The following is a 13,962-nucleotide window of genomic DNA, read 5'->3' as shown; positions in this document are numbered from 1 at the left end:
GTCTGAAAGACAGATCGGCAGATCACACACAAGCTGTACCTTGGACTCGCAGTGGGCTGCAATCTCCTCAAACGGAGCTTTCTGGAACTTTTCCATCACCTGCCGTCTCCTCTCCCTTTCTTGTTCCTCCAGACCAGTGGTATCTGAGAGAGATGGCGCGACATCAGACACTAACACACATATAAACACTGAGAAGACACTGATTCACACATACCGATGGCCTTCTTTAGTGTCTCAAACGTGATTTCCTCTGCAAGCTGAGACTATAGGATAAACACAAAAATATGTTCTTTAGTCTAATTCTTTAAAATGATTCAAGCGTGTTTAAAATGTATTCATTTATGTTTTTGTCCAGTGTACCTGATCAGGTAAGCTGTTGGAAATAATGTCAACTTGGAGAGAAATAGTGTCGACAAAACTCTTCCTACGGGGCAGCCGGTCTTCATCTGTGGGTCAGAAATCAGTGATGTATAAATAGTCGAAGCTTTGAGGACTCAAATATTTCTGATCATGCACGGATTCGGCGTTGATTTGTGCTAAACTAAACCCAGTATCCGCATCTATGATATATGGGTTTAATTAGCCTCTTATAAGGGGAGGTGAATTTCCCTCACTTTTTTCTCACTGCCTATTCATGTTTAATGAATGTTATGTTCAGGCAAAGCAGCATGAAAGCATTATTAAACAGAAGAAAATGCAAATCACTCAAACAAAGACAGAAATCACAGCAACATAAGTTTCAAAAGAATAATTAATGAGTAAAAGTAAGAGTTTCAGGGCGAGAGTGCTGATGTCAAATCAGAAATAAACTAACTCCATAACCATCTCATTTCGGAAAACTATATACACTAATATTCCATCAAAAGATTCCTTGCATGTTTCTTTTTTTTATCCTCATTACAACTGCATTATATTAAGGATGAACATTTGAGGCCGCTACTTTATTTATTATAGGTGTGTGTGTGTGTGTATATATATATATATATATATATATATATATATATATATATATACACACATACATATACACACACACACTATAAACAAACTTTAATTAATCACGATTAATCGATTTGACCGCTCACATATATATATATATATATATATATATATATATATATATATATATTTATTAATTATATATTATACAAATATTAAATATAATGTATTAATTTAAATTAATAATAATTAATTCATTGTGATATTAATTCTAAATATTTATTAGCACATACTTTTAGTCTATTTTCCACACAAAACAGCACTTAAAATGTGAAAAAAGAGGAATCTTTGACCAAATATTTATAGGTAAAATAAACCCTCAACTCAAAGGGTTTCTCGAGGGCAGCAGGTCTACTGTGATTGGAAGAAAGTGAGATCCAAAAAGGTCAATAAAATGTCAAATGATGCTTCATCAGCACTCTCCCCGAGACCCACGCTTCTAAACTGTGAGCTCGGACTGGTGTGTGTCTCTCTTTAACCTACCCATAACACAGTCCAGACGACAGCAGCATACAAAACACCAAATCAGTTAAACAGGACTGATTTATCACATGACACATAGCACTTATACTGCACCCCACTGTTGAGTTATTCAACACCACATTCAGGAGCTACTGGAATTCTGTTACGGATGCTACGGAGGACGGGAGGTCTACATCTGCGGCTGTGGTAAACTTACGGTTGAACTGGGGAGAAACTAACTACATATTCTTACTATCCACACACTTACAGGTGACCTCACTAACTCATTGATAGTACCTCTGGATGCCTGTTTGCATCTGTGCAGAATTTTTCCTACCGTGTACAGGACTGAGGTGCAAACACACACAGGCAGAGAAAAGGCAAGAGTGGAAGAAGCATGTAAATTTACATATGAAAAGGAAAGATCTCCAGGAGTTAATATTAGCAGTAAAAATATTATTTTAGAGGTTTAGTTTTGAGCATTGCTGTTGCAAGGGACTTGGTGATTGATTTTAGCACCAGATTCCTGGCTGTAACACACTACACAACTTGAACAGATTTGAAAACACTAGGCATCATATACTTGCTCACTTTGTAAATGGTAACAGAGAAAAACTGGGCATTATACACTAAACAACTGAGGATCACACACTACCAAACTTTCAGGTCGTTCCAAACACAACAAACTCACGCAGAAACGCACCTCTTCTTCTAAGAGACACGTGACAAATGAAAACAATGAGTTCTAAAATCGACTCAAAATATCAAACCTGTTTTATTCTCAGACTGGACGGAATCGTGCTGCGTCCGAAATTGCATTCTGTATAGTAGGCACTACATTTGGTTTGAAACTTGCTTCACAACCATTAAAAAAATACTTTCTATTTAGGCCTACTGTAGTATGAATGCGTTTAGTATGAATGAAATTGGAAGCACTACATACACCATGTTGTCATTGTCAAGTGGCATATGATGGGTTGCTTAACCTCCATTCAAAAATCCTCTACGATGGTCTCATCTCGACAGAAGTAGAAGGTCATCCGGGTACTTTTTGCCTACTGTTGCAGTGAAAGTCTGAAGCTAAAAGAAGAGTCTGTGCCCATAATACACTGCAGATTGTCTATCTGCAGACTGGCTCTGACTTTCAGCATCTAGCCAAAAACTACAAATCCAGGCAAAAGTCACGTAGTGCATTCCAGCTTTAGGTAACAGTTTTAACTGTTTAAACTGTTGCGTCCCAATTCACACAATTCTATGATGTTTTTAAGTATAAATTGTACGAGTAGTGTTCCCATTGAAAATTCTAAAAAGAAAAAGTGCACTTTACCTGGATGATGCACTAAATGAATGGAAACAAACAAAGTGTCGAATGTTGGACACTTCATGCACTCTACTGTCACAACTTTAAAGGGGTGGTTGAATATGATTTCACTTTTTTAACTTTAAGTAGTGTGTAATGTTGCTGTTTGAGCACGAACAACATCTGTAAAGTCACGACGCTCAAAATTCAAAGCAAAGGGAGATATTTTAATAAAGAAATTGCTTTTTAAGGACTACAACAAAAAGCTGGTAGGGACTACACAACATTCCTCCCGGGTTAGTGACATCACAAACTGTATAATTCACATAAACCCTGCCCCCCGGAACGCGATTTATAGATTATCATGACAGAATATGATAATCAAAGACTAGATGATATCTACACATAAGCTACGTAAATTCATCAACTAACCATTCAGAAATGTTGTCTACATGTCACTTCTTCTTGAGTCTCTCCATTTTTGTCTGACTCCGGTTTGAACATAAAAGGCTTAAAGTTTTAGAAATGTTCAGGACACAAGCTGTTGAAGCTCCGCCCTCTGTGCCGAGCAGCAGCTCATTTGCATTTAAAGGGACAGACAAAAAACAAAAAAAAGTTTACGTTTTTGCTCACCCTCAAAAAGTGACAATTTTAACATGCTTTATAAAAATATCTGTGGGTATTTTGAGTTAAAACTTCACATACACACTCTGGGGACATCAGAGACTTATTTTACATCTTGTGAAAAGGGCATTATACCACCCCTTTAATTACATAGCATCAGATTCCGATGTTCAATGACTAAATAACCGTATACAATTCGAACACTACACGGATGAGTACATAGTGCATAAGTACATCGAGTATAAGTGCATAGTGTCATTTGGGACGCAACTAGTATGAACTTGGATTCACACCCATTTTATTTTCATGATGTGACATTTCCGTTGTGAAAAAATAAAAACAGGACGAGACAATTTTACCCACAGTGATTTGATTTGAGGTTGAAATATATTAGTGCCCTTTTATTGTACAGCACTTTGGTCGGCCTGTGGCTGTTTTTAAATATGCTTTAGAAATAAACCGAACAGAACTTGAACATGAAACTTATGAAAAACAAAAACTTATGAAAAAAAAAAACATTTGTTAATATAGAGTGAATTAGCACTTAATTTAGCGTTTAAATAATAATTTATTACAACTGATGAACTTCACACAGTTATTGAACTGAGCTGAATCAACTCTGAACTGACTTCAACTGAATAAATACACGATTGTCTCTTTTAGAGCTGCTTTACAGCAGAATTGATCATTATATTCCTGTTGATCACTGTAAAGCTGCTTTGAAACAATCTGTATTGTAAAAAGCACAATATAAATAAAGATGAGCTGACTTAAGATTTATTACTAGATATTAAATCAGATAACGTCTCAATTTTATATAGTACAGAATAGCATGTGTTTACCTGTAACCTGAGGTATGTACGGTATAGCCAGTCTCTCTACGTTATATCCAGGTAGAGTCAGAGCTTCCGCCAGATCAGCTGTTTGAAAATACAAAGAAATGTCGTCCCGCTCCAAAGAGTCTGGGAACCTGATCCACACAAACATACAGATACACACAAGGAAAGGCGTCTGGAATGAGTTATGCCAGTATTAAAACCAATTATTTTATTTATTATTTAAATAAAATTATTTAAATAATAAATTATTCAGGAATCACAACATTATAATGTACAGCATGAAAAATGGATATTTATTTTGAGATCAGCTAAAGATTACATATGACGGTGTTCTTACATTATTAGTATTTTTAAAGATTAATTTAAGAGTGTTAGATGATGGCAAAGGTATTTTATATGTAAAAAATAGAGGAATTGAGCTTCACAATTAATTATCCAATATCAACTGATACTGACACATTTCAAAAATATCTCTCATATTGGCTTGGCTTGTTGTTTCCGCCACAGAATAAAAAAGGTAACTGTGTCCTTTTTACTTCATGATTCTGACTTTTTTTCCTCGCAATTTCGAGTTTGCATCTGGCAGTTCTGACTTTTTTCTCTCAGAATTGTGAGATATAAACTCGCAATTGCGAGTTATAACGTCCAATTTCAATTTTTTCTGGGAATTTTTTTTTCTCTCAGAACTGCGAGTTGTTATAGCGTCCAATTCTGAGGGAAAAAAATACTTTTTCTCATAACTGCGAGTTTATAGCTCACGATTCTTATTTTTTAAATCGCAATTCTGAGAAAAAAAATTTTTTCCCTCAGAATTGGTCGTTATAACTCGCAATTGAGAGTTTATATCTCACAATTCTGAGAAAAAAAGTCAGAACTGCCAGATATAAACTCGCAATTGTGAGAGAAAAAGTTTTCTGTGAAAAAATAAATAAATAAATTCTGTGGTGGAAACAAGCTTCCATAGATTTCTGACATAGTTTTTAGGAAAAACACATTCACACAGAAATACTCACACACACTTCTCTCTAAAAACGTGTTCAGGCAGAAGGTACGGAGCATCCAGATTTCTCATCTCAATCACCTGACAGGAAGAAAAGGAGTTACAGGAATTTGTATGTACGGTGTATGTGTGTGTGTGCCATAAGTGCCTTGTAAGTGCCTTACCTTGCTGACGTGTTGGCAAAAAAGAGGAATTGCAATCATCTGACTGAGGAAATTGAGGTATGCGGCGACCAACGCCATGACACCACAGCGAATAAACATGGGCATATTCTCCTCATTGACCAAGGCCATGTCCTTCAGCCATACAAAACACAGAGATTAGCATAACAAATCTGAAATCTCAGATGAATTGCTTCTGGTACGTCGCCTTCAGATTCAAGCATCTGCTAAATCAATAAATGTAATCGTAGGTGAGAATACCTGTAGTGCGATGGACAGGCGGATGAGGTCAATCGCCACCTCTTCATTGGCCAGTTCAATAGTGATCAGAGCCAGAGCTGTGAAGAGCAGCTCAAAGTTCTTCTGCACGTTATCTTCCTCCTTACAGCCCAGATAGATGTGTCTGTATAACTGCTGCCCATGCTGGAGGGTGAAAGAGCAACAGTTTAAGGGCTGAGGTTGTACATGTGTGTGGTTGTGATGTCTGTGTGCATTTGTGTCTCGTACCTTTTTCATGAAAACCACATCCTGTTTGGAGATTTTTTCTCTTTTGAACTTCAGAGCAGCTACATTAGGAATAATCCTGCGTACACACACACACACACACACACACACACACACACACACACACACACACACACACACACACACACACACACACACACACACACACACACACACACACACACACACACACGACAGAAAAAATTAATTGATTCAATAAGAGTTTATTCACACTTACCCACAACTTCTGGCACCAGTGTTGTTATTGTTAACAAACTAAAACTATTAAAAATTGCTTTCGTTAATTGAAATAAAAATATATATATATTAGATGAAAAACTTAAAAAAAAACCTTTCTATACTTTAACTAAAACAAATACAAATAAATTAAAACAAAAAAGAATCAAGCAAACAGGTTCTAGATTTCGCAAAATGCACCAAACCACAAGAATTACAAATTAAATCAACTTACATCTACAACAATTTAATAATAAACCATAAAAAGATATCCATTCTATAATAAAATATCCCATTTAGATTGAAAAATACTAATAAAGGGTTGCTAAGAATTGTGTAAGTGAAGACGCACTGCAGTTCTGCTCTGTTTCAATCAGGCTTTACAAACCACACATAAAAGAATGAAACAGTTAGGTCAAATTGAACAAATGCAATTACAGCATTATAGGTGCGGTTAGTGAAACGGTGTTGAAAGTGCCTCAACACACTTGTAGCCAATCAGCAGTAAGGGGCGTGTCCACTCATGATGGGGGAGAGCGAGCAAGAGGGAGATTTGAAGATAGACTGTAGAAAGAGAGATGGCTGAGAGACATTACAAAAGAGAAAAGCTCAGAGGAATATCACTGGAAAAAGAAGGGTTATCATCAGGCAAGAGCTTTAGGACCCGCTTTAATCAGAAAAGCTTTCCAGCTCTGGAAAGACATAACTTAAAAGGCCTGAAAACAGATGCAGAGGTTGTGTTGTTTCTGCTCCATACGTGAGCAACACTGGTTTGCTGTTTCACAGAACCAAGATATGCTGTAATAGTATAGTGACAGCAGGACAGTTTTGAGTGTCACTGAAGCATTATTTTACTTCGCTTCAGCTATGATAGAGAGACATCCACTTTTGTAGAGTGTGCTCATGCATTTTTTGGGGGGGCGGAGCAATGAAGGGAGGGCTGTGTTTGTTTGGGTTGATTTCAAATATCAAGTGTTTTTCATAAATTGCTTACTGCACCTTTAAGTTATTAAGGTGTTAAATTATTAAATTTAATCACATACGTTAGCACATTAACTTTTGAAATCCCTAGTTTTCACACATTCACTTAAGGGTGTTAGTTAAGCATCCATACCGGATCCCCCTGAGCTTGGCTCTGTTGTCATGGCGATCGATGATGTTGTGCAGAATCTCCAAGACGAGTTGCCGGAGTTCGCCGTCTTCCATCAGAGAGATGGAGCACAACGGCTCCAGAAACGCTGCAGGCAGGCCAGCACAGATCGTTTTACACTTAAACCCCGATGTAACCTACACAAACAAAGAATTCATCAGATATGATCAGCACCACCAGAACTAGAACCCATACACACCAGTAACTAGTAACCAATTGTCACACTTCTGGAAATGGCCAGCAGTGGGAGATGGGGAGGAAAAGCTGTTGACATCCAAAATAACAATCGTACGCTTCAACTTGCGGCCCATTTTACTGCCTGTTGCCAGGCAACGGTGCCTGAAAAGTTGCCCTGTCTAAAGCCAGCCATAAACCAGACTAAAGACAAAATTGGAAATTACAAAAAGAGAAGAAAAAGGACACAGAGCACCACAGGCAGCTGTAATCTGATGTTATGATCTGTGCAGTCTGCTGTCTAGGAACCTTCAGAAACTCCCTTAAGGAAAGTGTGGATGGTTTTTTACTAACAAACTCAGAGACAGAATGTAAGTCTAAAATCTTTATTCTGATGTCATGCCTGATACAAGCCTGAGGATTTGCTTACATTAGCGAAATAAATTTTTTGGGAAATCTTTCATCCTCATGCAAAATTCATAATAACATGGATTCCTATTAAAATGACGGAGCAACGGTAAAGCTACTGCAATTTTAGTTTCCCTATATCGTTACTACCTTACAGTACACACATGTTGGGATTCCATGTTTTATGGGGACTTTCCATAGCCTCCATGATTTCAATGATTTTTATTCTGTACAAACTGTATAATCTATCCTCTAATCCTAACACAACGCTCACAGAAAACGTCCTGCATTTTTACATTTTCAAAACATAATTCAATATGATTTACAAGCTGCTTTACTCATGGGGACTCAAAAATGTCCCCACAACGTCAAAGATTTCTGGTATTACTCTCCTTGTGGAGACATTTTGTCCCAATAATGTAGGGTTTACAAGGACCACGCACGCAAAAGATGAGAGATTTACCATAATGAGAGAACTTAACAGCATCATCTGGATTCTCTTAGTGCCCTGATGCCTGAGAAAGGAAGAGGAGAGAATTCAAAATCTTCAATATGAATACTTCACTTTCTTTTTTCTATTTTTACATACACAATGCATACTGGACTGGGATTAGTCTGTCTCAAATCACAGTACACTGGAATAAAGGTGTCAATGGTGCCCAGATGGAGTGCTATATCCGGTGGAATGTTGAAATTAGCATCTGTACGTGTTTTTCATAAACAAAATGACATGCATACAAGAGTACTGGTTTTAAATAATTTTCTTAGATGGCATCAATATAAAATTTGGTGATGATGTAGTATGTCGAAAAACTTACACAATTGCCCATTTCATATTCTATAACTCAAAATTTTGGGGTCAGACTGTGAAATATTATTACAATTTAATATACTTTAAAAATGTAAAACATAAAGCTGAAATTTATTTTTATATACTCACTGAAGACAAACTTTGCATGTTGCAAATGTGCATGTGTTAGTTTAGCAATCTGCAATAATTATGGATTCAAGAAACTTTCTCCAAATACTACAACTGCCAATAATGACAAATGTAGAATCACAATGTCCTACCCGATCTTGACGGTGTCCAGCGTGTGGCACGGCGTGCCGTAAACAGGCACTTTCCCCATAATGAACATCATCACTTCTGCTCTCTGATAATCAGGAAGATTTCCTCCAAAGAAACCTAGATGCACATATGAATCCATTTTATTGAATTTGTTCAGTGTTTGGGCATCACAAAAGGTCAGATCTTAGTGAGAACATGAAGCTGTCACCGATTGTTTGGATGATGGCGTTCTGGACGATCCGCTCCTCGCTCTCTTTGGTGCGGGTGGAGGAAAGGCTACTCGCCGAGTTCCTGCGGGAACCGTCGCCCAGCTCAAAATCCACACTCATACGCAAATGCTTCAGCAGGGTGTTAAACACCTCCAGGACTGTGGGACCTGAGAATACACACACAGCACAAAAGTAATTATGCAGAATTATTCTAATTTTGCTTCAAAGCAAGCACAGAGGATGTCACACTCAAAATCTCACAGATGTCTGTGCCAACTTAAGCACTATATGGTATAAAAAACAAAACAAAAAAACACAGCATATGACTCAGACTAGACACAGGAACTACAGAGCACTGCTAGGGGGAGCTGCAGTTACTCCACACAGCAAAACCATAAAACCTTCAGCCACTCGTCAAATACACATCCTTAAAGGGAAAGTTCACCCAAAAATAAAAAATTCTGTCAATAATTACTCACCTCCATGACATTCCAAACCTGAAAGACTTTCGTTCATCTTTGGAACATAAATGAAGATCTTCTGTCCCTCCATTGACAGCTACGCAACTGAAACTTTGACGCTTCAAGAGATTGTATAACTAATCTAAATTAATTGAGTGGTTTAGTCCAAATTTTCTGAACAGACTCTATAGCTTTATATGATGAACAGATTGAATTTATTCACATATAAACCTTCATCAACGCACACATCAGTGGTAAACGGAAGCTCAAGCATGTTCACTTGATGTGTGAGAACCAATGAGGTTCATTCTTGTTACGCTGCACGTTTGAGTTTCTGCAAGAGGTTTGTTCTTGTGCATCAAGCAGCTTCTGTTTATGTTCGCTGATCAATGTTTATATGTGAATAAAAGCCTAAATTCAATCTGTTCATCATTTAAAGTGATCAAGTCTCTTCAGAAAATTTGGACTAAACCGCTCAATTCATATGGATTAGTTTTACAATCTTTTTATGAACTTTTTGAAGCTTCAAAGTGGTAGTTGCGTAGGTGTCAATGGAAAGCTCTCAGATTTTATTTCAAAGATCTTCATTTGTGTTCTGAAGATGAATGACAGTCTTACAGGTTTGAACTATTCCTTTACATAATCAATACCACATGACGGGACCCTAAACAGTTCACTAGTTCACCATATACGGGTCCAATTTAGTGACTGCCTGAAGGTTTTGATCGGGTGAGAGCTGTGCTTGTTAACATACCCAACCACAGATTGGATGGTGAAGAGACGGGACTGAGAAACGTGTAAGCATTGTGTTGATTAGGAGCAATATAACCTGTGAGAGAAAACAGATTTCAGGAAGGAGAGATGGAATAAAGACAAAAGACAAAAGACAAGGAGGAATGAAGACACGCAGAGATTATGAGAGGAAAAGGGGAAATGTGAGTGGTCGTTTGGTATTTTATGCCATCTGTTTGTAGTTGTAGTGACTGACACAAAAGCAAAAGAACAAACAGAATAACAAAATAATCATCTGAATAATGATAATAATCAGAGTAATTCAACGACAGGTAGAGTTTTACATTCATTTTTTAATGAATACTATTTAATTCAGAAAAGATATTTTTTAATACTAAAAAAGATTTCCATTTCAAACAAAATGCTGTTTATGAAATTTCATTGAGAAAATTTTATCATGGTTTCCACAAAAATATGAAGCAGTTTGTTTTTTTAACATTCACGATAATAAAAAATATTTCTTAAAGCAACAAATGGGCATATTAGAAACATTTATGAAGGATCATGTGACACTGAAGACAAAAATTCAGCTTTGTATCACAGGAATAAATTGCATTTAAAAAATATAGTTTATTTATATCATAATATTTTACAATATTACTGTTTTACAGTATTTTTGATCAAATAACGATAGCCTTGGTGAGCATAAAATACTTATTTTATAAACCTCCTTCTTTTCCTTCTTGGTGAGCAGAAGAGACTTATTTTAAAAATCTAACCAACCCTAAACATTTGAATATTAGAGTAAATAGAACAAATGTAAAAGTAGATTTTTTTTAACTTGTTTTATAAAACAACAAGATCCAACGTGCTAGGATGATTACTTACTAAGTCAAAACATGCAAATCTCCATGATATGCAAGTCCTCAGTCTTATTGCTCAGACTAATTCATCTCTCCTCAAAAAGCCACACAATTTGAATTACTATTAATGTCAGTAACACAAACCACACAAGATGGGTTACGTGCCAAAGCTGAATTCTTATGGTTAATGGTTTGTAAACCACACACACACAAAGTACGAGCAATAACAATCAAAATGCTCATCTTAGGGTACGTTTACACGACAACGATGTACTAAAAACCTTTGTGTTTTTCGTGTACAGACGACATCATTCTCAAAATGATCCCCATTCACATGGATCCACAAAAACGACTAAAACGTTGTATTATGCTGTCAGGCCAGTAGTTGGCGATGTCACTATGCACCCTATAGACTGAACAGGCCCCCAAAACGCCATTGTCAGGTAAATGAATAGCCAAAACGCATAAAAAGTTTCACGTTCGTTGAAAACGGTGTCGTGTAAACGGCCCCTTAGATGGTGAATACCCAGTCTTACCGATGGAGCCCTTGGCTGCTATGGCAACCGTCTCCAGCAGCACCTGAACGATACCTGCCCTCACACGTGGGGTGTTCTTACTGTGAGTGTCAAGGTGAGACAACACTTGCTGGATCACATGGTGAGAATGCTGGGCCTGAAACACACACAAACACTTCATAAAACATGCTGTAGAAGTGAATTTAATTTACTCTCCATTATCATTAAACGCTTCAACGGCCACACAGGATTAACACAAAAAGATGGAGTGAGAATATGTTCACTTTACCTGTATTGAGTACATGATTATCCTGAAACAGGAAACAGCAAAATCGTTCGGGTCCCACAGACGATGGTTGTCTAAATGCCTGCAGGAAAACAATGCTGTGAATTACAGTGTGCCTTCTTATAAGACAGCATATTGACCAAAATAGTCATTCAATCAAATTTTTGACATGCATCCCTTTCCCTGTGTTTTTCAAATATTTAGAATAATATGATAACGCTTTCAGCAACCAATCCTGGTGAAGTGGGCTCAGTTCTGTTTAAATTTGCCACATTTAAATTGAGCCTTTGCTAAGCCTTGCCTTAAAAATGGTCCTAAATTAGCACCCGTTGCTACACAAAGGATTCTTTTGCTATTTCACTAAGCAAGTCTATGAAGGATCTGTGTGATGTTTTTTATTTGACATTATGGGAATTATCCAAAGAAATGTTAAAATGTTGTCTTTTATAATAGTGACACAAGGTACTCGGAGATAAAAACAAGTGGCATTTTTTGCCTCCTTTTCCAAAACTTTTAATGAATCTCCCAAAAGGGGACCAAAAATACAGCTTTTTTCCTCTACAGCAATTAGATTAAACATTGTCGTCCCTGAATTTAGATTCAGTCTCCGCCTTTTTTAATCATTACTGTGTAATTGGACAATTTCTCAATTTGAAAAGCAGTAGATAAAAAGCTCTGCAATGTCTGAGCACTTTTTACACAACATTTACAAAAATCTCCATTTCATTCTTATGGGCTTTTCTAAGTTTTGGAAAAAAAAAAAAACTCCAACTACTTAGTAAAGGGATAGTTCACCCCAAAATTAAAGTTCTGTTATTATTTACTCACAATCATGTCATTCTAAACCTGTATGATTTTATTTGTATGATTTCACCTGTGGAACACCAGCAAATATTATTTTTGTCAATACATTGGAAATCAATAGTCACCCAAACTGTTCCTATATTTTATAGAATATTGCAGTGTTAAAATTGTTTCATCTGTGCATATCATTTTTGTTTTAATTCATTCTCTTCTCTGATGACGTCTGCGTCTGAAATCGCATACTCTCTTGAGTAGGTACATATTTTGAACAAGTACTTACTTTGTAAGCACTAAAAAAGTATGTTCTATATGATAGGAATGTGTGTATTATGAATGTAATCCGGACGTTCTACATTCGTCATGTTTTCATTATCACATGACCTATATAGTAGGGAAGAATGTGATTTTGGATGGAGCCAACATATAGGAATTGATCCAATCAATTACCGATGGACAAAATCAAGTCCTGCTCTACATTTTTTCTTGTTCAAGAAGCTGTTTCCCTAAGATATGTCACAATAGGGAAGAAAGGGCTATCGCAAGTTCTGTTACATTGCCAACTTTAAAGGCTCAAGAGCAAGTCCACATCCGACTATGTGTAATGCAGGTATTTGGAGTCGGTTCTATCACTGGTGCCTGTCATATCGAGCACGGTGTTTCCACTCAACAGAAGCTGTGATGTGGAAAACTTGAGCATTCCTGCGCCGCAACACAAACCATGTTCCCACACCTTAATCTCTCCTCTTTTCCGCAGTCTGATCTAACTCTAAAACCTCTATGCCACCATCCTCTCCCTTCCTGCTGTCGCCATGGTAACGTCAATCTGATCTCACCCCCCATCCGATGAGAGCTATTTTTGGAACGCCTGAAATCCCCTTCCACCCAAAAAAAAGAGCTCTCACTGTCTGTCTCCGCGAAAACCAGCCGTACGTGTTATCAGAGGTACAGATATCTACCCTGGAGCTCAACGTTCCCTCAAAACCTCACACAAGTTTAATAAATACAGAGCGCACAGCGAACAGTTTAATAAGGAGAGAGGGAGAGAGTTAGAGAAAGAGCGAGACACGATAGACGATGGAGAAGGTGAGGGAGTGTGATAGAGAAGAGACGTGCTCGAGAGCCCCTCGGCGCTTTGATATTCTCTTTTTACAGACATCTCACTCAG

At 37.2% G+C, this 13,962-nt stretch overlaps 1 protein-coding gene across 4 annotated transcripts in view; it reads right to left on the bottom strand.

Moving 5' to 3' along the window:
• efr3a (EFR3 homolog A (S. cerevisiae)) overlaps window positions 1-13,962 on the bottom strand; it is a 42,799-nt gene that overhangs the window by 3,594 nt on the left and 25,243 nt on the right. The window contains exons 9-24 of one of the 4 annotated variants that reach the window (XM_077221953.1): window positions 11,997-12,075; window positions 11,729-11,864; window positions 10,352-10,426; window positions 9,136-9,303; window positions 8,930-9,044; window positions 8,322-8,373; window positions 7,241-7,413; window positions 5,893-5,968; window positions 5,647-5,808; window positions 5,389-5,520; window positions 5,238-5,305; window positions 4,228-4,355; window positions 1,759-1,809; window positions 361-440; window positions 215-263; window positions 40-143 (exon numbers count right to left, since the gene is read on the bottom strand). In XM_077221953.1, the coding sequence (XP_077078068.1) occupies window positions 40-143; window positions 215-263; window positions 361-440; window positions 1,759-1,809; window positions 4,228-4,355; window positions 5,238-5,305; window positions 5,389-5,520; window positions 5,647-5,808; window positions 5,893-5,968; window positions 7,241-7,413; window positions 8,322-8,373; window positions 8,930-9,044; window positions 9,136-9,303; window positions 10,352-10,426; window positions 11,729-11,864; window positions 11,997-12,075 (1,648 nt within the window). Of the gene's footprint in view, window positions 1-39; window positions 144-214; window positions 264-360; window positions 447-1,758; window positions 1,810-4,227; window positions 4,356-5,237; window positions 5,306-5,388; window positions 5,521-5,646; window positions 5,809-5,892; window positions 5,969-7,240; window positions 7,414-8,321; window positions 8,374-8,929; window positions 9,045-9,135; window positions 9,304-10,351; window positions 10,427-11,728; window positions 11,865-11,996; window positions 12,076-13,962 lie in introns of all 4 variants that reach the window. The other 3 variants (XM_077221954.1, XM_077221955.1, XM_077221956.1) reach the window with 3 other exon arrangements.

The sequence above is a fragment of the Siphateles boraxobius genome, unplaced genomic scaffold (assembly GCF_051911475.1).
Source record: "Siphateles boraxobius isolate OS27281-9 unplaced genomic scaffold, OSU_SipBor_1 86, whole genome shotgun sequence".
In the NCBI taxonomy this organism is placed as follows: Eukaryota; Metazoa; Chordata; class Actinopteri; order Cypriniformes; family Leuciscidae; genus Siphateles; species Siphateles boraxobius.
Note: the sequence above shows the minus strand (reverse complement) of the source record. Positions and strands in the feature narration are given on the sequence as shown.